Genomic DNA, 25,000 nt, shown 5'->3' with positions numbered 1-25,000 from the left:
CCCGGCTGGAAGGGGGAATACTGCGAAGAATGTAAGCAACCCGAGAGAAACCAACCGTTATCGAACCAAAAAAAAAAAAGCACAACTCATTCCCCCTCTGGCCTATCAGAGTCCATGTCACACTTGTCTTTGACCAATATGTTGGATATACAATCACCATTTCTTCAATGATTATAGGCCTTTACTATAGGCCAGTGTTTTTTTTCCTTCTAGCAAGCTTGGTCATCGTTTTTGATGCACTTTGGCTGTGCTGTTTCTTCCATGAGTATAGTTTCGCTGTGCTTTTAGTTTTTCCCGAGCTTGTTGGTACATCGTTTTCAGAGAGAGAGTGAAAGGTGTACAGTGGCTGTGGTTTACTTGTATACAGGTAGTCTGTGGCATCTGCCCGAGAGGTTTGGTTGTTAAATGGCACAGCAGTTGGTACTCGTAACAGCTGGAGGGTGACTGGTTCAAGGCTGATTTGATTTGGTTTTCCTCAATCGCTACATTGGTGGCAGCGGCGGGATGGATGCCACAGTCTCTCAGGGTTTGGTTGAAAGCTTGTGCTGATGCACTGGTCCTGTGAGAGATAGAGAGATAAATACAGTAACCTGCTGTACTCTGCTAAGAGGCCTTGACCTTTATGGCGCAGGAAGTTTTTATTTTCTTTATGCACGTAAAAAGGGCCACAGAAATAACAGTGTGAATATGAGGACATTATTGCCATGCTACATTGGTCTAAGAGGTCATCTCTGAGGACCACAGCATGTATAGTAAGTGTATGAGAAGGAGTCAGCCTTGTGTGTAGGCCCTATGCTGTAAGAGAGGAGCTGCTTGCTGAATATGAGGACAAGCAACATAGTTGTACAAAACTCACAATATGCTTAAGGCATAGGTACTAGTGCACTATAAATGAGCACAAAAACAAAAGCTGATTCTCTTCTCTATGTTTTGGACAGAACAGAAAATGAATGAAGTCATACTATCACAGGGAGAACAGCCAGTTGGGAGGCAGGGTTAGTGCCAGTTGGGAGGCAGGGTTAGTGCCAGTTGGGAGGCAGGGTTAGTGCCAGTTGGGAGGCAGGGTTAGGGCCAGTTGGGAGGCAGGGTTAGTGCCAGTTGGGAGGCAGGGTTAGAGCCAGTTGGGAGGCAGGGTTAGTGCCAGTTGGGAGACAGGGTTAGTGCCAGTTGGGAGACAGGGTTAGTGCCAGTTGGGAGGCAGGGTTAGAGCCAGTTGGGAGGCAGGGTTAGAGCCAGTTGGGAGGCAGGGATAGGGCCAGTTGGGAGGCAGGGTTAGAGTCAGTTGGGAGGCAGGGTTAGTGCCAGTTGGGAGGCAGGGTTAGAGCCAGTTGGGAGGCAGGGTTAGGGCCAGTTGGGAGGCAGGGTTAGAGTCAGTTGGGAGGCAGGGTTAGTGCCAGTTGGGAGGCAGGGTTAGGGCCAGTTGGGAGGCAGGGTTAGGGCCAGTTGGCTGACAGGGTTAGTACCAGTTGGGAGGCAGGGTTAGTGCCAGTTGGGAGGCAGGGTTAGTGCCAGTTGGGAGGCAGGGGAGACAGGGTTAGTGCCAGTTGGGAGACAGGGTTAGTGCCAGTTGGGAGGCAGGGTTAGTGCCAGTTGGGAGGCAGGGTTAGAGCCAGTTGGGAGGCAGGGTTAGGGCCAGTTGGGAGGCAGGGTTAGTGCCAGTTGGGAGACAGGGTTAGGGGCAGTTGGGAGGCAGGGTTAGTGCCAGTTGGGAGGCAGGGTTAGAGCCAGTTGGAGGCAGGGTTAGAGCCAGTTGGGAGGCAGGGTTAGGGCCAGTTGGGAGGCAGGGTTAGGGCCAGTTGGGAGGCAGGGTTAGAGCCAGTTGGGAGGCAGGGTTAGGGCCAGTTGGGAGGCAGGGTTAGGGCCAGTTGGGAGGCAGGGTTAGTGCCAGTTGGGAGGCAGGGTTAGGGGCAGTTGGGAGGCAGGGTTAGTGCCAGTTGGGAGGCAGGGTTAGGGCCAGTTGGGAGGCAGGGTTAGTGCCAGTTGGGAGGCAGGGTTAGGGCCAGTTGGGAGGCAGGGTTAGGGCCAGTTGGGAGGCAGGGTTAGTGCCAGTTGGGAGACAGGGTTAGTGCCAGTTGGGAGGCAGGGTTAGTGCCAGTTGGGAGGCAGGGTTAGTGCCAGTTGGGAGACAGGGTTAGTGCCAGTTGGGAGGCAGGGTTAGAGCCAGTTGGGAGGCAGGGTTAGAGCCAGTTGGGAGGCAGGGATAGGGCCAGTTGGGAGGCAGGGTTAGAGCCAGTTGGGAGGCAGGGTTAGTGCCAGTTGGGAGGCAGGGTTAGAGCCAGTTGGGAGGCAGGGTTAGGGCCAGTTGGGAGGCAGGGTTAGAGTCAGTTGGGAGGCAGGGTTAGTGCCAGTTGGGAGGCAGGGTTAGGGCCAGTTGGGAGGCAGGGTTAGGGCCAGTTGGCTGACAGGGTTAGTACCAGTTGGGAGGCAGGGTTAGTGCCAGTTGGGAGGCAGGGTTAGTGCCAGTTGGGAGGCAGGGGAGACAGGGTTAGTGCCAGTTGGGAGACAGGGTTAGTGCCAGTTGGGAGGCAGGGTTAGTGCCAGTTGGGAGGCAGGGTTAGAGCCAGTTGGGAGGCAGGGTTAGGGCCAGTTGGGAGGCAGGGTTAGTGCCAGTTGGGAGACAGGGTTAGGGGCAGTTGGGAGGCAGGGTTAGTGCCAGTTGGGAGGCAGGGTTAGAGCCAGTTGGAGGCAGGGTTAGAGCCAGTTGGGAGGCAGGGTTAGGGCCAGTTGGGAGGCAGGGTTAGGGCCAGTTGGGAGGCAGGGTTAGTGCCAGTTGGAGGCAGGGTTAGAGCCAGTTGGGAGGCAGGGTTAGGGCCAGTTGGGAGGCAGGGTTAGGGCCAGTTGGGAGGCAGGGTTAGTGCCAGTTGGGAGGCAGGGTTAGGGGCAGTTGGGAGGCAGGGTTAGTGCCAGTTGGGAGACAGGGTTAGGGCCAGTTGGGAGGCAGGGTTAGTGCCAGTTGGGAGGCAGGGTTAGTGCCAGTTGGGAGACAGGGTTAGGGCCAGTTGGGAGGCAGGGTTAGTGCCAGTTGGAGGCAGGGTTAGTGCCAGTTGGGAGGCAGGGGAGACAGGGTTAGTGCCAGTTGGGAGACAGGGTTAGTGCCAGTTGGGAGGCAGGGTTAGTGCCAGTTGGGAGGCAGGGGAGACAGGGTTAGTGCCAGTTGGGAGACAGGGTTAGTGCCAGTTGGGAGGCAGGGTTAGTGCCAGTTGGGAGGCAGGGTTAGAGCCAGTTGGGAGGCAGGGTTAGGGCCAGTTGGGAGGCAGGGTTAGTGCCAGTTGGGAGACAGGGTTAGGGGCAGTTGGGAGGCAGGGTTAGTGCCAGTTGGGAGGCAGGGTTAGAGCCAGTTGGAGGCAGGGTTAGAGCCAGTTGGGAGGCAGGGTTAGGGGCCAGTTGGGAGGCAGGGTTAGGGCCAGTTGGGAGGCAGGGTTAGTGCCAGTTGGAGGCAGGGTTAGAGCCAGTTGGGAGGCAGGGTTAGGGCCAGTTGGGAGGCAGGGTTAGGGCCAGTTGGGAGGCAGGGTTAGTGCCAGTTGGGAGGCAGGGTTAGGGCCAGTTGGGAGGCAGGGTTAGGGCCAGTTGGGAGGCAGGGTTAGGGCCAGTTGGGAGGCAGGGTTAGTGCCAGTTGGGAGACAGGGTTAGTGCCAGTTGGGAGGCAGGGTTAGTGCCAGTTGGGAGGCAGGGTTAGAGCCAGTTGGGAGGCAGGGTTAGTGCCAGTTGGGAGACAGGATTAGTGCCAGTTGGGAAGCAGGGTTAGTGCCAGTTGGGAGGCAGGGTTAGAGTCAGTTGGGAGGCAGGGTTAGTGCCAGTTGGGAGGCAGGGTTAGTGCCAGTTGGGAGGCAGGGTTAGAGCCAGTTGGGAGGCTGGGTTAGGGCCAGTTGGGAGGCAGGGTTAGTGCCAGTTGGGAGACAGGATTAGTGCCAGTTGGGAGGCAGGGTTAGTGCCAGTTGGGAGGCAGGGTTAGAGCCAGTTGGGAGGCAGGGTTAGGGCCAGTTGGGAGGCAGGGTTAGGGCCAGTTGGGAGGCAGGGTTAGTGCCAGTTGGGAGGCAGGGTTAGTGCCAGTTGGGAGGCAGGGTTAGCGCCAGTTGGGAGGCAGGGTTAGGGCCAGTTGGGAGGCAGGGTTAGTGCCAGTTGGGAGGCAGGGTTAGCGCCAGTTGGGAGGCAGGGTTAGTGCCAGTTGGGAGGCAGGGTTAGGGGCAGGGTTAGTGCCAGTTGGGAGGCAGGGTTAGGGCCAGTTGGGAGACAGGGTTAGGGCCAGTTGGGAGGCAGGGTTAGGGCCAGTTGGGAGGCAGGGTTAGTGCCAGTTGGGAGGCAGGGTTAGTGCCAGTTGGGAGGCAGGGTTAGCGCCAGTTGGGAGGCAGGGTTAGGGCCAGTTGGGAGGCAGGGTTAGGGCCAGTTGGGAGGCAGGGTTAGGGGCAGTTGGGAGGCAGGGTTAGGGCCAGTTGGGAGGCAGGGTTAGGACCAGTTGGGAGGCAGGGTTAGAGCCAGTTGGGAGGCAGGGTTAGTGCCAGTTGGGAGGCAGGGTTAGTGCCAGTTGGGAGGCAGGGTTAGGGCCAGTTGGGAGGCAGGGTTAGGGCCAGTTGGTTGACAGGGTTAGTACCAGTTGGGAGACAGGGTTAGTGCCAGTTGGGAGGCAGGGTTCGTGCCAGTTGGGAGACAGGGTTAGTGCCAGTTGGGAGACAGGGTTAGTGCCAGTTGGGAGGCAGGGTTAGGGCCAGTTGGGAGGCAGGGTTAGTGCCAGTTGGGAGGCAGGGTTAGTGTCAGTTGGGAGGCAGGGTTAGAGCCAGTTGGGAGGCAGGGTTAGTGCCAGTTGGGAGGCAGGGTTAGTGCCAGTTGGGAGGCAGGGTTAGTGTCAGTTGGGAGGCAGGGTTAGAGCCAGTTGGGAGGCAGGGTTAGTGCCAGTTGGGAGGCAGGGTTAGTACCAGTTGGGAGACAGGGTTAGTGCCAGTTGGGAGGCAGGGTTCGTGCCAGTTGGGAGACAGGGTTAGTGCCAGTTGGGAGGCAGGGTTAGTGCCAGTTGGGAGGCAGGGTTAGGGCCAGTTGGGAGGCAGGGTTAGTGCCAGTTGGGAGGCAGGGTTAGTGTCAGTTGGGAGGCAGGGTTAGTGCCAGTTGGGAGACAGGGTTAGTGCCAGTTGGGAGGCAGGGTTAGTGCCAGTTGGGAGGCAGGGTTAGTGTCAGTTGGGAGGCAGGGTTAGAGCCAGTTGGGAGGCAGGGTTAGTGCCAGTTGGGAGGCAGGGTTAGTGCCAGTTGGGAGGCAGGGTTAGTGCCAGTTGGGAGGCAGGGTTAGTGTCAGTTGGGAGGCAGGGTTAGCGCCAGTTACTTGAGGTTGATGTGTATGTCTCTTTTACCAAAACAAATTCATTAAAAAAAAACGTTTCAGTGAAACATCTTAAAACATAAATCGTTACCAAACTGTTTGAGTCAGTCTGAACCGCAGTGTGACAACGGATCTGTCATCGGCGTCACTTGGCAGGTGAAGGAGAAATTTTACATGTGTTATGGTTGCATTTTAACCATGGCGCAAAAATCCTTGAACCAGAGCAATTACATACCCAGCTACCGTCCGTAGTATAGAAACAATGCACGAGAGATGAAGGAGATGGATCTCTCTCTCTCTCCACCCCTCCGTCGCACTCCCTGGCTGTGAGAGAGGAGCTTGTATTTCACTACTACTACTACTACCTGAAAGTAGAGCGCGTTCCTGGTCATTTAATCCCGGGCAGTTTGAACGTCACTGGCGGAACACGGGCTGCAGCAGCACGCGCCTGGGTTAATCGCAACGTTATTATCCGCCACGCGTCACCCAAGTCGTAGACTCCCTATTGTTGGGGGCTCGCGGGCCGCATAGCAGCTGCAAGTACGGTTCGCGCAGACAAGGAACAACAATGGTGGCAGCTGTCCGCTATTGAGCACGGGCATCTGTTTAGGACTAACCCGGACGTTTTCCGGCGGTCGCCAGCCTATACAACCGGAATCGGTGTCACAGAGAGAGAGATAGAGAGAGAGAGACAGAGAGACAGAGAGACAGACAGAGAGAGAGAGAGAGAGAGAGATATAGGGGCCATCTAGAACACAATACATACAAGCCATAAATTACCCAGCTTCCTCATGGTCCGGCTGTAGCAGTTTGGTGGTGTGACAGGTTCAGTTGGAGCTTGTGTCTGTCTGCCCTTTGAAATGAATAGATTTTGTGATGGAGATTGGCCTTAACGCTGAAGTAGCCTGAGGTGTGATATATGGCCAATATACCACTGCTAAACGGAGTGCCTGGACACAGCCCTTAGAGGTGGTATATTGGACATATACCACAAACCCTACTTGAAGTGCCTTATTGATATTATAAAACTGATTACCAACGTAATTGGAGCAGTAAAAATACATGTTTTGTCATACGGTCTGATATACTATGGCTGTCCAACCAATCAGCGTCCACCCAGGTTATAATGAAGCTTTTAGAATGCATAATGCCTATTATAGCTTAGTTTTATTATAGCCTATACACATGCAAGCACATCTTTTGTGTGTTTTATGATGAAGGCATCAGTAGGCTATAATATCCTTGAAATTGCCCGCTCTTTTAATGTACACGAGTTACTGTAATGATAGCTTTGCCTATCGTGACTGTGGCTTAGATGCACATAGCGTAGTCAGATTGATTTGCGTCCAAGGTCCACTGTATGAATAATGTTTGCAACACTATAGATAACCCATGGATATCTATTGGTGCGTGTGTTACAGCCATCTGCCTCGAGGGATGCAGTGAAGGAAACGGAAACTGCTCCAGACCTGGCGAGTGTGTGTAAGTAATATAGAAATTATAAAATGTGTGTGTGTGCATGTGAAGGAGACAGTATTTAATGCTACTATTTCTCTAAACTGGTCCAATATGTATATTCCATGTGACGTCAACTGTTCAGCAGGAAGCAATCTATTTTTCAAAGCTGAAGATCAAGCAGCCAACTCTTTCTTTCTCTCTTTCTTGCGCTCTCTCTTTCTCTCTCTTTCTTTCTCTCTTTCTCCCTCTCTCTCTTTCTCTTTCTTTAATTCTCTCCTCTCTCTCCTCTCTCTCTTTCTTTCATTCTCTCTTTCTTGTGCTCTCTCTTTCTCTCTCTCTCTTTCTCTCTTTCTCTCTCTCTCTTTCTCTCTTTCTCTCTTTCTTTCTCTCTTTCTCGCTCTTTATCTCTTTCTCGCTCTTTCTCTCTTTCTCCTCTCTCTCTTTCTCCTCTCTCAAGATTTTGGTCAGAACTATAAGTATGCAGTTCACACAAAGTCTAGAATAGAATAATTGACTCCATATGAACATTTGTATAGAGGGGTTTCTGCAGTAAGGGAACATGCATAAAATTGGTCCTTGTAGTCATAAAACTATGGTCAAGTGTTCTGCACTCTGTCTTAGAGGGATACCGTAGATGATTGGTTGTTCTTGCATGTTACAACATGGTTGGTTGAAGTGCACTGTTGTACAGTTATGTTTAATCAACCAATTAACAAATAAATCTATCAATTAAATTAACCAATCAGTCAGTCAATAAATAATGTATAGATAAATGTATGGTATTCATGAAGGAACATGTACCTGAATTGCAGTTTTTAATGGTACATTACCTCTCCTGTCTCAAGGTGCAGAGAAGGTTGGCAGGGTCCGTTCTGTGATGAGTGTAAGAAGTACCCAGCTTGTAAGCATGGCACCTGCCAACAGCCATGGCAGTGTAACTGTAAGGAGGGCTGGGGAGGGCTCTTCTGTGACCAAGGCAAGAACACATCTACATCATCACCATCGTAGTTGCACAGAGAAATCTGACTGAAACATATCAGAACATTTGCAATAAATTATGTTTTTGATTCAAATACTGAGCCTAAAAGAATCCCCCAAAAATAGAGAAGACCTTGACATGAATCTGTACATCAACATGATCTATCAGCTGTTATTATGCTAATCCAGTACAGTACAGTCCAGTACAGGACAGTATGTTGACCTTACATACAGGAAGTTATGTTGACCTTACATACAGGAAGTTATGTTGACCTTACATACAGGAAGTTATGTTAACCTTACATACAGGACGCTATGTTGACCTTACATACAGGACGCTATGTTGACCTTACATACAGGAAGTTATGTTGACCTTACATACAGGAAGTTATATTGACCTTACATACAGGAAGTTATGTTGACCTTACATACACGAAGTTATGTTGACCTTACATACAGGACGCTATGTTGACCTACATACAGGAAGTTATGTTGACCTTACATACAGGAAGTTATGTTGACCTTACATACAGGACGTTATGTTGACCTTACATACAGGACGTTATGTTGACCTTACATACAGGAAGTTATGTTGACCTTACATACAGGAAGTTATGTTGACCTTACATACAGGACGTTATGTTGACCTTACATACAGGACGCTATGTTGACCTTATGTTGACCTTACATACAGGAAGTTATGTTGACCTTACATACAGGATGTTATGTTGACCTTACATACAGGACAGTATGTTGACCTTATGTTGACCTTACATACAGGAAGTTATGTTGACCTTACATACAGGAAGTTATGTTGACCTTACATACAGGAAGTTATGTTGACCTTACATACAGGAAGTTATGTTGACCTTACATACAGGAAGTTATGTTGACCTTACATACAGGAAGTTATGTTGACCTTACAGTACAGGAAGTTATGTTGACCTTACATACAGGACGTTATGTTGACCTTACATACAGGAAGTTATGTTGACCTTACATACAGGACGTTATGTTGACCTTACATACAGGAAGTTATGTTGACCTTACAGTACAGGAAGTTATGTTGACCTTACATACAGGAAGTTATGTTGACCTTACATACAGGAAGTTATGTTGACCTTACATACAGGAAGTTATGTTGATCTTACATACAGGACGCTATGTTGACCTTATGTTGACCTTACATACAGGACGTTATGTTGACCTTACATACAGGAAGTTATGTTGACCTTACATACAGGAAGTTATGTTGACCTTACATACAGGACGTTATGTTGACCTTACATACAGGAAGTTATATTGACCTTACATACAGGAAGTTATGTTGACCTTACATACAGGAAGTTATGTTGACCTTACAGTACAGGAAGTTATGTTGACCTTACATACAGGAAGTTATGTTGACCTTACATACAGGAAGTTATGTTGACCTTACATACAGGAAGTTATGTTGACCTTACATACACATTTTCTGGGGGAAAATTATATTGTTTTATAATAATACAATTGCTCAGAGAACGAGATTTTGTTTAACAAGTAATACTTTTTTCTCAAAAGTTAGAGATCAAAATTATTGAGACCCCTAAAGTAAAATAAAGTAGTCAGAAGTGAAGTATTTAGTCCTCTATTCCCAGCATGCAATGACTTCATCAAGCTTGTGACTCTACAAGCTTGTTGGATGCATTTGCAGTTTGTTTTGGTTGTGTTTCAAATGTTCTTGTGCCCAATACAAATGAATGGTAAATAATATATTGTGTAATTTTTGAGTCACTTTTATTGTAAATAACAACATAATATTTTTGTAAACACTTCTACATTCATGTGGATGCTACCATGATTGCAGAATAATGATGAGTGAGAAAGTTACAGAGGGTCAATGATCATACCCCCAAGACATGCTAATCTCCCCTGTTATTGTAATGGTGAGAGGTTAGCATGTCTTGGTGGTATGATATAAAATGCTAACCTCCCCTGTTATTGTAATGGTGAGAGGTTAGCATGTCTTGGGGGTATGATATAAAATGCTAACCTCCCCTGTTATTGGTAATGGTGAGAGGTTAGCATGTCTTGGTGGTATGATATAAAATGCTAACCTCCCCTGTTATTGTAATGGTGAGAGGTTAGCATGTCTTGGTGGTATGATATAAAATGCTAACCTCCCCTGTTATTGTAATGGTGAGAGGTTAGCATGTCTTGGGGGGTATGATATAAAATGCTAGCCTCCCCTGTTATTGTAATGGTGAGAGGTTAGCATGTCTTGGGGGTATGATATAAAATGCTAACTTCCCCTGTTATTGGTAATGGTGAGGGGTTAGCATGTCTTGGTGGTATGATATAAAATGCTAACCTCCCCTGTTATTGTTAGCATGTCTTGTGGGTATGTAAAATAATATAATTGCCCCCCCAAAAAATTTGGTGCATACAATATAACTCAACATTTGATTTATTTATTTTTATACAGTCATTATTGCTCATCTTTATCAAGGGTGTCAAATGATTTAACCCCACGATACATGTACACTATATGACCTTATATTTGACCTTTATTTGACCTATTTGACCTCTCTGCTCCCTCCCCTCTCAGACCTGAACTTCTGCACGCACCACCGGCCGTGTGTGAACGGGGCGACCTGTATGAACACAGGTCAAGGCAGCTATACATGTACCTGTCCCCCTGGGTTCACTGGGGTCAACTGTGAGCTGGAGCTGCAGGAGTGTGACAGCGACCCCTGCAAGAACGGAGGACTCTGCACGGTAAGCAGTAGTTAGATAGACATGTTAGAAGGGACAGCCCCTGCAGGAACGGAGGACTCTGCACGGTAAGCAGTAGTTAGATAGACATGTTAGAAGGGACAGCCCCTGTAGGAACGGAGGACTCTGCACTGTGGGTTAGCACTGTGGGTTAGTAAGCACTAGATGACCGCGTTAGATGGGACAATGCCTGCAGAAACGCCCGTTAAGTACTACGTGCTAGATGGTCCTCTACAAGTCACTCAATGCCCAGGCTAGAAGCGACAAAAAGTGGCAATATTGTCAGAACTGATGAGCAGATGGGTACACTATATATACAAAAGTATGTGGACACCCCTTCAAATTACTGGATTCAGCTATTTCATTCGATCACACAGCCTTGCAATCTCCATAGACAAACATCGTCACTGGAATGGCCTTACTGAAGAGCTCAGTGATTTTCAACGTGGCACCGTCACAGTATACAATGACATTCTAGATGATTCTATGCTTCCAACTTTGTGGCAACAGTTTGGGGAAGGCCCTTTCCTGTTTCAGCATGACAATGCCCCCGTGCACTAAGCGAGATCCATACAGAAATGTTTTGTTGAGATCAGTGTGGATGAATTTGACTGGCCTGCACAGAGCCCTGACCTCAACCCCATCGAACACCTTTGGGATGAATTGGAACGCCGACTGCGAGCCAGGCCTAATCGCCCAACATCAGTGTTCGACCTCACTAATGATCTTGTGGCTGAATGGAAGCAAGTCCCCGTAGTAATGTTCCAACATCTAGTGGAAAGCCTTCCCAGAAGAGTGGAGGCTGTTATAGCAGCAATGTTCCAACATCTAGTGGAAAGCCTTCCCAGAAGAGTGGAGGCTGTTATAGCAGCAATGTTCCAACATCTAGTGGAAAGCCTTCCCAGAAGAGTGGAGGCTGTTATAGCAGCAATGTTCCAACATCTAGTGGAAAGCCTTCCCAGAAGAGTGGAGGCTGTTATAGCAGCAATGTTACAACATCTAGTGGAAAGCCTTCCAGAAGAGTGGAGGCTGTTATAGCAGCAATGTTCCAACATCTAGTGGAAAGCCTTCCCAGAAGAGTGGAGGCTGTTATAGCGGCAATGTTCCAACATCTAGTGGAAAGCCTTCCCAGAAGACTGGAGGCTGTTATAGCAGCAAAGGGGGGGACCAACTCCATATTAATACTCAATAATTTGGTATGAGATGTTAAGACAAGCAGGTGTCCACATACTTTTGGTCGTGTTATGTATTTAAAGGTAATGGGTATGAACTTCGCTGCCTGGACCTAGGTGGCCCACTAAATACCCAGCCTAAAAGAGACAATAGCGGAGTTATTGTCAGAACTGATATGAGAGGAAGGGGGAAGGATTGCATTTTTAGAAACGACTGTAATCCGATCTGTCTTGACCTTAGATCTTAACTCTTTCCCTTTATAGAACCTGGATGTTGGCTACAGGTGTTCGTGTCCTCAGGGTTTCGAGGGTTCCAACTGTGAACACAGCCTGCTGACCTGTGCTGACTCCCCCTGCTTCCACAGCGGGCAGTGCCATCAGAAGGACAACGGTCGCAGCTACATCTGCGAGTGTCCTCCCGGATACACAGGACTCAACTGTGAGAAGAGAGTGGACAAGTGCACATCTCTTCCCTGTGCCAACGGTATGCTACGGCCTCTTTCCACCTCTTCTATCCGCTATCTCTCCTCTCCAGCACCCCCCCTCTTCCCCTGAATTCCTCAGGCAGGTTGGAAGTGTGTGATGGAACTACTGTCTCTCTCCCCCCCTCTTCTCTCTCCCCCCTCTTCTCTCTCCCCCCTCCTCCCCTTCCTCTGAATTCCTTTTGGGCCGGCTGTCATCTGGAAGTGTTATTGAACAACAGGAATCTGTGGGAACTGTGTGTCTATTGTGCTGGATGTAAACATGTGATGGCTTCCAGTCGGCTTCAAGGAATGTCACCCAATACTGTTAATAATGGACAAATAATGTGATAAATATCAAATCCACATGGGCTTGGTTCACGGTGACCTTTTTAGAGACGCAATCATGCTTTTTGTGGTGCATGGATTTAGTGATGAAGGGAAAGGCCAGAATAATTCAGACTTGAGACTTCGCATCTGATGGTTACTGAGACCTCAAGATGTGTAGTGTGAAGTACTGGAAAGGTGGATACCTAGTCAGGTGTACAACTGAATGTATTCAACTGAAATGTGTCTTCTGCATTTAGCCCAACCCCTCTGAATCATAGAGGTGTTTGGGAGTGGGGGTGGGGGGGGGGGGCTGCCTTAAATCAACATCCACGTCTTCAGTGCCCAGGGAACAGTGGGTTAACTGTCATGCTCAGAGGCTGAATGACAGATTTTCACCTTTTCAGCTCGGGGATTCGATCCGGCAACCTTCCGGTTACTGGCGTAACGCTCTAACCACAGTGATGTAGTATGACGTAGTGACGGAGTGGGAAGTAGTGTGACATAGTATGACGTAGTGACGGAGTGTGACGTAGTCACGTAGTGGTGTAGTGACATAGTGGTGTAGTGACATAGTGGTGTAGTGACATAGTGACGGAGTGTGACGTAGTCACGTAGTGGTGTAGTGACATAGTGGTGTAGTGACATAGTGACGGAGTGTGACGTAGTCACGTAGTGGTGTAGTGACATAGTGGTGTAGTGACATAGTGGTGTAGTGACGTAGTGGTGTAGTGATGTAGTGGTGTAGTGGTGTAGTGATGTAGTGGTGTAGTGACATAGTGGTGTAGTGATGTAGTGGTGTAGTGATGTAGTGGTGTAGTGGTGTAGTGATGTAGTGGTGTAGTGACATAGTGGTGTAGTGGTGTAGTGATGTAGTGGTGTAGTGACATAGTGGTGTAGTGACATAGTGGTGTAGTGACATAGTGGTGTAGTGATGTAGTGGTGTAGTGATGTAGTGGTGTAGTGACGTAGTGGTGTAGTGACATAGTGGTGTAGTGACGTAGTGGTGTAGTGACGTAGTGGTGTAGTGACGTAGTGGTGTAATGTGTAGTGACGTAGTGGTGTAGTGACAGTGGTGTAGTGACGTAGTGGTGTAGTGACGTAGTGGTGTAGTGACGTAGTGGTGTAGTGACGTAGTGGTGTAGTGACGTAGTGGTGTAGTGACGTAGTGGTGTAGTGACATAGTGGTGTAGTGACGTAGTGGTGTAGTGACGTAGTGGTGTAGTGACGTAGTGGGAAGTAGTGATTGTTTCTGGACAGGGCCTATTGTGTATGTCTGCATGCGTGTTCTCTCCCCCAAGACCTTGACCCCTGAACCCCTGTGTGTCTCTCTCCAGGCGGTCTGTGTTTGATCCACGGTGGCGTGCGTCTATGTAGCTGTCGCTCCGGTTTCACTGGCCAGCGCTGTGAGATCAACATCAACGAGTGTGCCGGGAACCCCTGCACCAACGGAGGGACCTGCCTGGACCGCATCAACGACTACACCTGTGCCTGCCCCCCGGGGTACGCCGGACGAAACTGCGACCGCAGCCTGGACGAGTGCTCCATCCGCCCCTGTCTTAACGGAGGGCTCTGCACCGGGGGAGGAGGGCCAGGGAAACCCCCTGCCACCTGTATCTGTCCCGCTGGCTTTACCGGAACACGCTGCCAGTTCTTTGCTGTGACCCTGCCGGTGGGTGGGGAGAGGATCAATGGAGAGGGCCAAGATGGCTTCCAGTGGGCGGCAGTTTCCTTGGCTGTAGGGCTGGTTGCATTGCTGGTGCTGCTATGCATGGTTGGGCTGGCTCTACGGCACATCCACAGGCAGACCGGCATGGACAGGGGAGATGGGGAGACCATGAACAACCTATCAAATGTACAGAGGGATAACCTAATCCCGGCTTCCCAGCTGAAGAACACCAATCAGAAGGTGGGACTGGAAGTGGACTGCGAATCAGAGAAGTCAAACTTCATCCATAAGAACTATCAATTGGACTTGTATAGTAACGCAAAGTCAAAGGAGTTGAAGGATGATACGTCGCAAGAGGATAAAAGCAAAAGTCATGTGATCTATGACAAGTGTTTAGAAGAGAAAATACCGCTGAGTAGAATGTACAGGTAAGAAAACTAATTTTTTGTCTAAATTAAGCTTTTCGATGAGTTTTATCTTGATTCTGAAATGTTAGACCACATCTGCAAACATGAAGATCTAGCCCAACTGCTTCTGCAATGACACATTGAGACATAGGCTACTTACAGCTCTATACTTACAGCTCTATACTTACAGCTCTAGGAAACTGTTTCAGTACAGCTCTATACTTACAGCTCTATACGTACAGCTCTTTACTTACAGCTCTAGGAAGCTGTTTCAGTACAGCTCTATACTTACAGCTCTATACTTACAGCTCTAGGAAACTGTTTCAGTACAGCTCTAGGAAACTGTTTCAGTACAGCTCTTTACTTACAGCTCTATACTTACAGCTCTTTACTTACAGCTCTAGGAAACTGTTTCAGTACAGCTCTATACTTACAGCTCTATACTTACAGCTCTATACTTACAGCTCTAGGAAACTGTTTCAGTACAGCTCTATACTTACAGCTCTATACTTACAGCTCTAGGAAACTGTTTCAGTACAGCTCTATACTTACAGCTCTATACTTACAGCTCTAGGAAACTGTTTCAGTACAGCTCTATACTTACAGCTCTATACTTACAGCTCTCAGTACAGCTCTTGAAAACAGCTCTATACTTACAGCTCTATACTTACAGCCGTAATTCAATATGTGTGTGAAAGGTAAAGGCCATTCTATGGGCTCTACATCTTTTCTGATACACCCACCCAAAATGTTCAATGTTGATTGTATGAATCTGAAACTTGTTGATTGATTGAATTATGCATTCTATTAATGATGTTGTTTCGATGTTCAAATTTTTCCAAATTCTTCACCTACTTTTATTTTGTGCAAAATAACAGGCATTTCGGTGATAACAGAGATACATAGAGGACTCTATATGGATATAACTAATTTTGCTATAGATGTTGAGTTTATGGGGCTGCCACCATTTTAAAGTAGCCGACTTGTTGGAAGTGCTCAGCCAATGATCAGAGAGTTGGATTGCCTATGGCTTGTAAACCAAAAAATAAGGTCATATCCCAGAGCCAAGATTTATACCAGGACATTGGTCCCAAGATTCAACCCAGTTAGTTAACACCATGACAAGTTAAAGACCAAATGTATGAGGTTTCCAGAACAAGACCACTCATCCAGACTCTATAGGCCGTTGCTTCATTAGTAAGAAAGTAAAGTAGAGTACGCTTGAGTACAGTACAGTAGGGTAGAGTGGAGTGGAGTGGAGTGGAGTGGAGTGGAGTAGAGTAGAGTACAGCAGAGTAGGGTACAGTAGAGTAGAGTAGAGTACAGTAGAGTAGAGTAGGGTACAGCAGAGTTGGGTACAGTAGGGTAGAGTAGAGTAGGGTACAGTAGAGTAGGGTACAGTAGGGTAGAGTGGAGTGGAGTAGGGTAGGGTACAGCAGAGTAGGGTACAGTAGAGTAGAGTACAGTAGGGTAGGGTACAGCAGAGTAGGGTAGGGTACAGTAGAGTAGAGTACAGTAGGGTGGGGTACAGTAGAGTAGGGTACAGTAGGGTAGGGTACAGTAGAGTAGAGTAGGGTACAGTAGAGTAGAGTAGGGTACAGTAGAGTTAGGTACAGTAGAGTAGGGTACAGTAGAGTAGAGTAGGGTACAGTAGAGTTAGGTACAGTAGGGTAGAGTGGAGTGGAGTAGCGTAGGGTACAGTAGAGTTAGGTACAGTATAGTAGGGTACAGTAGAGTAGGGTACAGTAGAGTTGGGTACAGTAGAGTAGGGTACAGTAGGGTAGGGTACAGTAGAGTAGGGTACAGTAGAGTAGAGTAGGGTACAGCAGAGTTGGGTACAGTAGGGTAGAGTAGAGTAGGGTACAGTAGAGTAGGGTACAGTAGGGTAGGGTACAGTAGAGTAGAGTAGGGTACAGCAGAGTTAGGTACAGTAGGGTAGAGTAGAGTACAGTAGAGTAGGGTACAGTAGGGTACAGTAGAGTAGGGTGCAGTAGGGTACAGTAGAGTAGGGTACAGTAGGGTACAGTAGAGTAGGGTGCAGTAGGGTACAGTAGAGTAGGGTACAGTAGAGTAGAGTAGAGTAGGGTACAGTAGAGTAGGGTACAGTAGGTTAGAGTAGGGTAGGGTACAGTAGAGTAGGGTACAGTAGGGTAGAGTAGGGTAGGGTACAGTAGAGTAGGGTACAGTAGGGTAGGGTACAGTAGAGTAGGGTACAGTATAGTAGGGTACAGTAGGGTAGAGTACAGTAGGGTAGGGTACAGTATAGTAGGGTACAGTAGGGTAGAGTACAGTAGGGTAGGGTACAGTATAGTAGGGTACAGTAGGGTAGAGTACAGTAGGGTAGGGTACAGTATAGTAGGGTACAGTAGAGTAGGGTACAGTAGAGTAGGGTTCAGTACACTACAGTATAGTAGGGTACAGTAGAGTAGGGTACATTAGAGTAGGGTTCAGTACACTACAGTATAGTAGGGTACAGTAGAGTAGGGTACAGTAGAGTAGGGTACAGTAGAGTAGGGTACAGTGGGATAGGGTACAGTAGAGTAGGGTACAGTAGAGTAGGGTTCAGTACACTACAGTAGAGTAGGGTACAGTAGGGTTCAGTACACTACAGTATAGTAGGGTACAGTAGAGTAGGGTACAGTAGAGTAGGGTACAGTAGAGTAGGGTACAGTAGAGTAGGGTACAGTAGGGTAGGGTAGAGTAGGGTTCAGGAGAGTACAGTAAGGTAGACAGCCACCTGTGTGTAAACAATGACTTTGTACTATATTATTGTAACAATATGTTTGTTCTTGTCTTGGATTGAATTAGAACATATCACGATGTAAATAATTGTCCTAGATTTTTGAGTTATGTTTGGGGTGGGACGGCCATTTTACACCACTTCTGTAGAATCACCCATTGATATGTTTTCCCTCTCTATACCTCCGTCTGCCTGTACATTCGTTTCCACCCCCATCAGTAGACTACCCGATGCATAGCCTAGTTTGACCATATGCTTCTACTTTTAAGGTGGACTGACTGAGTGTGTGTGTTGATTTATGGTGTTGCAGTGAAAAGTCGGAGTGTAGGATATCAACGATATGTTCCCCTCGAGACTCTCAGATCTACCAGTCCGTCTTTGTTATAGGAGATGAGCGGAGGACGTGCGTCATAGCAACAGAGGTAAGGATAAATACATACCAAAAAATATATATATACTTTTTCATCAGTACTTATTTTGCGGTTTCCCCTCTACAGCGTTTCATGTCACACTTATGGTCAATTACAAATGCTGTACATTTATTCTTGGTGATGTTATGTTTTTTATAGATACACATTATTTGACTTAAACATAAGCCAGGGAAATATCCTGTAAGCCTATATGGTGTAATCATGTATGCCAAGTCAATATGGTGAAATAATCTTATATGGAAATGATCTCACTAAACTATTAAAGTGTATCAAATCACTGTACATCAAACTGACAATTTGATGGCCTAGAAAGGGGATATAGTGAGCCTGAAACAGCCTCACTCATCCCACAGAGTTGGATCCCCTGGACTGCTCTCTCTGCACATGCTTCAGATACGTTGAAAGCTTTAACATTACATAGTCTCGCGTTTGAACACAAGCCTATGCATATGGTTTTGATACGTTTAAAGCTTTACTTTGTCTCACAAGCCCTATGTTTTAACATAGAAGCGCTGAGTGTAATTGAAAGCAGGATGAGCCAAGCAAAAACATATAGCATACCCGTAAGACTAGATAACAGAACAGTTTCCCTGTTCATAGATAACAAGGGAATGTTACCACACTGTTTCCCCAGTTCCCACTGCTTGCCTCTAAGTCTTGTTCCTCTCTTCCTCCCCAGGTATAAGCTGTGAGGGGTATGAAGAAGCGAGGAAGCGAAAGAGGAGAAACACAATCGAGGCAGAATTATTTTTTTTCTGGATTGTTTACAAAAATCTGAGAAGAGACTGTTTCTGATGTCACTGCTGCTCTGGAACACTTGAGAATGGAGAGAGAGAGAGACGATAAGAGAGAGAGAGAGAGAAAGATGGACGAACCTCTCCTCTTCTCTGTAAACGAACTAATGAACACTAGCCTGAAAACTTTATTGAACTTTAACATCGACCCGCGTGTTTGTATACAAAACGTGTACAGTAGCAGTCATGAAACTTTTGACTTCTGGGAACGGTTAAACAAATGGTTAAATCAACTGTTAAACGGTTAAAGACTGACTGAACTGCACAGAGTGTGGAGGGAACTGGTAGAATGTCAGCAAGCAAAACATTTGAACTGAACTCATGTGTCCTTGGCAGCAATGGAGGAGAGAGTAGGTGAAACAGGACAAATAGATGACCCCTGACCTCTCAGTTGACCCCTGCCCGACCTAATCATGGGGACTTCGACAGCCAAGTAATCAAAATGGAGGCACGGGGACTTCGACAGCCAAGTAATCAAAATGGAGTTGACTGAAATTCTACTGATCTTTAACCCCCTAGCCGGCATAATTCACCAGCTATGCAAGACCCAAGGTCCAGGGTGGAGCCAACTCGCTGAAACTGACCAACCAACCGCAAACAACCAACCGACTAGTCGTTGAAACCCACAGACTAACCACAACAAAACACTGAGAACGTATCTGATTGAACAAACGAACTAACGTCTCAACTGTCAATCACCTCCAAACAAAACGCCTGGTCGAACTTTCCAGACGTTTTCATTCCATGCAAATGGTGAAAAGATCCAGGCCAAAATTACTAGAAGCCTAAACAAGAGTTTCAATGCTAAAACTAAACACTTGTCTCTTCATGGAGCACTTTAACACCAAAAATAAAACACAAGTGGGAAAATACAATGTTATCCATCAACAGGAATTGGAGGAGGATACATCTAATGGAGCCCTATTCCCTATATAGTGCACTACTATAGACCAGAGGCCTATTCCCTATATAGTGGTACTACTATAGACCAGAGCCCTATTCCCTATATATAGTGCACTACTTTAGACCAGAGCCCTATTCCCTATATAGTACACTACTATAGACCAGAGCCCTATTCCCTATATAGTGCCACTACTATAGACCAGTAGCCCTATTCCCTATATAGTGCACTACTATAGACCAGAGCCCTATTCCCTATATAGTGCACTACTATAGACCAGAGCCCTATTCCCTATATAGTGCACTACTTTAGACCAGAGCCCTATTCCCTATATAGTGCACTACTATAGACCAGAGCCCTATTCCCTATATAGTGCACTACTATAGACCAGAGCCCTATTCCCTATATAGTGCACTACTATAGACCAGAGCCCTATTCCCTATATAGTGCACTACTTTAGACCAGAGCCCTATTCCCTATATAGTGCACTACTATAGACCAGAGCCCTATTCCCTATATAGTGCACTACTATAGACCAGAGCCCTATCCCTATATAGTGCACTACTATAGACCAGAGCCCTATTCCCTATATAGTGCACTACTATAGACCAGAACCCTATGGCCTCCTGAGTGGCACAGCGGTCCAATGGCGCTGCATTTCAGTGCTAGAGTCGTCACTACAGACCCTGGTTCGATTCCAGGCTGTATCACTAACCGACCGTGATTGGGAGTCCCATAGGGAGGCGCACAATTGTCCCAGCGTCGTCCGGGTTAAGGTTTGGCCGGGCGTAGGCCGTCATTGTAAAACAAGAATTTGGTTCTTAAACTGATTTGCCTAGTTAAATAAAAACAATAATAATAAAAAAATAAACAATTTAAAGTCGTGCACTATTTAGGGAATAGGATGTAATTTGGGAGGTAACCAAACAGCCCTGACATGAAGGCGAATAGAAAGACACTGTCATACCACTGCCTGCCTATCATTTCTTGGTGAAATTACAGAACCAATGTCATTTTTTTTAAATTTTTGTTTATGATTATTTCCAGAGTTTAATTTAAATATTGATTGACACAACTGCTCTTTATATGTTTTATAATATTATTTTGTATATAAATGGATATTTATAAGGACAAAACTTCTGAAGAATAAAATACTTATTTCCTTCAATAAAACTGTTGTTCATTTTGATGCCGGTGAATGAAAAGTGAGATTAGTTTGGTGTTTTTTAATAATGAAGAACTATAACTGATGCTAGTGTTTTTCTCTAAGTGAGACAGGTAGTTAGTAGTTAGAGCAGGTAGCCTAGTGGTTAGAGCAGGTAGCCTAGTGGTTAGAGCAGGTAGCCTAGTGGTTAGAGCAGGTAGCCTAGTGGTTAGAGGCAGGTAGCCTAGTGGTTAGAGCAGGTAGCCTAGTGGTTAGAGCAGGTAGCCTAGTGGTTAGAGCAGGTAGCCTAGTGGTTAGAGCAGATAGCCTAGTGGTTAGAGCAGGTAGCCTAGTGGTTAGAGCAGGTAGCCTAGTGGTTAGAGGCAGGTAGCCTAGTGGTTAGAGCAGGTAGCCTAGTGGTTAGAGCAGGTAGCCTAGTGGTTAGAGCAGGTAGCCTAGTGGTTAGAGCAGGTAGGCTAGTGGGTTAGAGCAGGTAGCCTGGGGTTAGAGCAGGTAGCCTCGTGGTTAGAGCAGGTAGCCTAGTAGTAGAGCAGGTAGCCTAGGTGGTTAGAGCAGGTAGCCTAGTAGTTAGAGCAGGTAGACTAGTGGTTAGAGCAGGTAGCCTAGTGGTTAGAGGCAGGTAGCCTAGTGGTTAGAGCAGGTAGCCTAGTGGTTAGAGCAGGTAGCCTAGTGGTTAGAGCGTTGGACTAGTAACCAAAGGTGCTAGATCGTATCCCTTGAGCTGACAAGGTAAAAATCTGTCGTTCTGCCCCCTGAACAAGGCAGTTTAACCCACTGTTCCCCGGTAGCGCCTTCATGAAATAAGAGTTTGTTCTTAACTGACTTGCCTAGTTAAATAAAATATAATATAATTACAAAGGGACTGATATGACCACAGAAATGCTATTAAATTACATATTACATTTAGACATTTAATATGTAATTCTATGGATAAAATGATCAAAACTGGTAAGACTTGACCATATAATAAACCTACATTATGTGAAACAGCCATAACACACCAACCCCCCCCACCATACACACCAACCCCCCCCCACCATACACACCACACCATACACCACCCCACCATACACACTAACCCCCCCACACCATAGCACACCAACCCCCCACCATACAACCCCCAACCCCACCACCATACAACCCCCAACCCCCCCACCATACACACTAACCCTCCCACCATACACACCAACCCCCCCCCACCATACACACCAACCCCCCACACCATACACACCAACCCCCCACCATACACACCAACCCCCCCCACCATACACACAAACCCCCCCACCATAACACACCAACCCCCCACCAATACACACCACCCCCCCCCACCATACCACCCACACCAACACAGCTCAACACACACCCCACCCTCCTCTCTCTGGTTCCTCCTAAATTGGCTTGCATTTCAAATCCATTTCCACGGTTACCACCCCCACCTCCCCTCCCGAGCTGGAAATGGTGAAACAAAAACAGGCGAGGGGCTAAGGAGACCCCCCCCCACCCCCCACACACACCCTCCCCTCTACTCCCTAACAGAGAGATCCAGAGCCAAGCAGATGCCACGGGAGGGGAGGGGGAGGGGGGTGAACCCTGCTCTGCCATAAAAACAGTGGCATATGCCAGCCCCTCGCACTGCAGCATTCGTAACACACATGACACAGACAGACAGAGACAGACAGAGACAAGACAGACAGACAGACAGACAGACAGACAGACAACAGACAGACAGACAGACAGAACAGACAGACAGACAGACATACAGACACACACAGCACACAGCACACACACACACACACAGCACACATGCACACAGACACATAGACACACACGTAAACACACACACTTTCACACTGAGCTGACTAGACCACAGAAGCCATTAAAACACACACTTTCACACTGAGCTGACTAGACCACAGAAGCCATTAAAACACACACTTTCACACTGAGCTGACTAGACCACAGAAGCCATTAAAACACACAGCAACCATAGGCCACCGACTCCCCTTCAGGGTTAAGGGCAACCTATCCACCTCATGGTGCATACCACGATCTCACACCCTCTCTACACACACACACACACACACACACAACACACACACACACAAACGTCTAACAAAGCTCTGTGTGGAGGATGCTTGGCATTGGGGCTGTGAATGTTTTTAGGGAGTAGGAACAGCCCAGATGGAAGGCAGTAGGTTAGGTTCGCTGTAAAGAAAGATATCATTAAAAAAAAAAATCCCCCTGGCTTGGGCACTACGTCAAAAAACTTTATGGACCTGTCAGAGTGCACAATCTGGCGCCTCACTGGGGCTCACACCTCGTTGCAGGACACACACACACCCCAAACACCCAGCACACACACAGGCCCTGTGGTGGAGCATCAGGAGAAGCCCAGAGGTCACCACTTATAGGTCAGGGGTCAGAGGCTGAGGGTGATCCCAGACAGGGGTAACAGGCTATAGCTCGCTAGTAGCTAAGCTGTGTCCCAAATGGCACCCTATTCCCTATATAGAGCACTGCTTTTAACCAGGACCCATTGGTCTCTACTGTCTGGTCAAAAGTAGGGCACTATTTATGAAATAGGGTGTTATTTGGGATGTAATCTTAATGTTATCCTGACGTGGATGGAGAGAGAAGAGATTAAAATCCTTCAACCTATGAAAAGGTAATCAAATAATCTCTCAAGCCGTGGACCGTGATAGTCCAGGGAGGGTGAAGTTGGGAGGGTGAAGTTGACCTCATCTCCCATAGCTCAAGCGTTGAGTAAAGAGTCCAGGGTTTGGAGTCGAACGCTGGGAACAGGGAGGGTGAAGTTGACCTCATCTCCCATAGCTCAAGCGTTGAGTAAAGAGTCCAGGGTTTGGAGTCGAACGTTGGGAAGCAGGGAGGGTGAAGTTGACCTCTTCTACTGACAGAGCTCATTCAGCTGGCCAACATCATCCTTTGTAGTCTCCTTCTGAGATCCGTGATCAGGTATATCATGCACTCTCTCATTATAAATCACCATCTGATGTCAATGGGAGATTTGTAGAAAGGAAACGTTCCGACGAACAAATCTCAAGAGAGTTTAGATTTGGCCTTGAATGGATAGCAACGGCACAACTGAATGGATAAGGAAAGGGGGACGCCTAGTCAGTTGTACAACTTCAACTGAAATGTGTCTTCCGCCTCACATTGTATATAGACTTATTTTTCTACTGTATTATTGACTGTATGTTTGTTTTACTCCATGTGTAACTCTGTGTTGTTGTATGTGTCAAACTGCTTTGCTTTATCTTGGCCAGGTCGCAATTGTAAATGAGAACTTGTTCTCAACTTGCCTACCTGGTTAAATAAAGGTGAAATAAAAAATACAATTATAATTTAACCCAACCCCTCTGAATCAGAGAGGTGCAGCATGGGGGGGGCTGCCTTAAATCGACATCCACGTCTTCGGCGCCCGGGGAACATTGAATGGATCGCAACGGAACAACCGTACAAAGTGATTCTGATGCAGTTGTCATAGAAACCTCCAGTTAATAGAACAAAGATGAAGTCATGTCTTCTGGCTGTTTACTGCTCTCTAGAAATGATTCAACGATCACGCTCAACATTATTTACTGAGAGTAGCAAACAGTGGACTTTTAACTTTTTTGGTTTTCTCTTAATATTCTTCTCTTTGTTATTCTCCTGTGAATAGGTTAAGAGTTGGAATGCGTGTAAAACCGTCTCCTCTCATCCAATTAACAGAATCCCCACCGCAGTCAGCAGCCAATCAGCAGCCGTCAACACCCACTCTTCCTCTCTCACACATCCTGTTGATCTGTCTGTTGAATACATCCCAAATTACACCCTTTCTCCTAGGGGCTCAGGTCAAAAGTAGTGCACTGTAAAGAGAATAGGGTGCCATTTGGGAGGTAGCCATCCTGTTGATGGTGTGTCTGTGTGAGAAGAGGAGGTTTAAAGAGGGATGTTCCGGACTGGATGAGAGGAAAAACACTTGTTATCACAGCCATTAGTCATCTGGTAAAACCCTCCACACACACACACACACACACACACACACACACACACACAGCTTTCTACCTGTTTCACTGTCCTGCCCGATGGGAATGAGGGGACGCTGGAACCCTCTCTCCTCTCATACACAGACTTACTCACACACACTGTTTTTTATCTTTCTCACGCATGCTTGAAGACTGTGGCAGCGCACACACACGCACAGGTACAATTGCATGCTCACTCAGTTACACGCATGCACACACGCACGCACGCACGCACGCACAACACCACACACTGTACTAAAGGGCCCGGCCTCCGGCCTCTGGGTCTCCATAGCATGGCCAAGCATTCTCATTGTTTATAATCACAGATCCTGTTTTGTGAACTAGCGACATCACTTCCTACTTCCTGTCGTAAAAAAAACGCAGAACATGCCGGAGGAGGCCCCTGCTTTTCT

General features: G+C 47.3%; 1 protein-coding gene and 1 long non-coding RNA gene across 2 annotated transcripts in view; one reads left to right on the top strand and one right to left on the bottom strand.

Moving 5' to 3' along the window:
- Positions 1–18,523, top strand: part of LOC115184025 (delta-like protein 4) — a 21,331-nt gene extending 2,808 nt beyond the window's left edge. Inside the window, exons 4-11 of the mRNA XM_029745022.1 lie at positions 1–31; positions 6,727–6,787; positions 7,609–7,739; positions 10,329–10,498; positions 11,932–12,151; positions 13,793–14,552; positions 17,582–17,693; positions 18,382–18,523. The exon at positions 1–31 is cut by the window's left edge and continues 236 nt beyond it. Coding sequence (XP_029600882.1) covers positions 1–31; positions 6,727–6,787; positions 7,609–7,739; positions 10,329–10,498; positions 11,932–12,151; positions 13,793–14,552; positions 17,582–17,693; positions 18,382–18,387 — 1,491 coding nt within the window. The 3' untranslated portion in view covers positions 18,388–18,523. The remainder of the gene's footprint in view (positions 32–6,726; positions 6,788–7,608; positions 7,740–10,328; positions 10,499–11,931; positions 12,152–13,792; positions 14,553–17,581; positions 17,694–18,381) is intronic.
- LOC115184026 (uncharacterized) lies at positions 8,131–9,257 on the bottom strand. Its single transcript, XR_003874165.1, has 3 exons — positions 8,924–9,257; positions 8,511–8,761; positions 8,131–8,449 (listed from the first exon to the last, which is right to left on the bottom strand). It is a non-coding gene; the product is annotated as an uncharacterized LOC115184026 (long non-coding RNA).
- Positions 18,524–25,000: the final 6,477 nt, after the last annotated feature.

Source organism: Salmo trutta, unplaced genomic scaffold (genome assembly GCF_901001165.1).
Source record: "Salmo trutta unplaced genomic scaffold, fSalTru1.1, whole genome shotgun sequence".
NCBI lineage: Eukaryota > Metazoa > Chordata > Actinopteri > Salmoniformes > Salmonidae > Salmo > Salmo trutta.
Note: the sequence above shows the minus strand (reverse complement) of the source record. Positions and strands in the feature narration are given on the sequence as shown.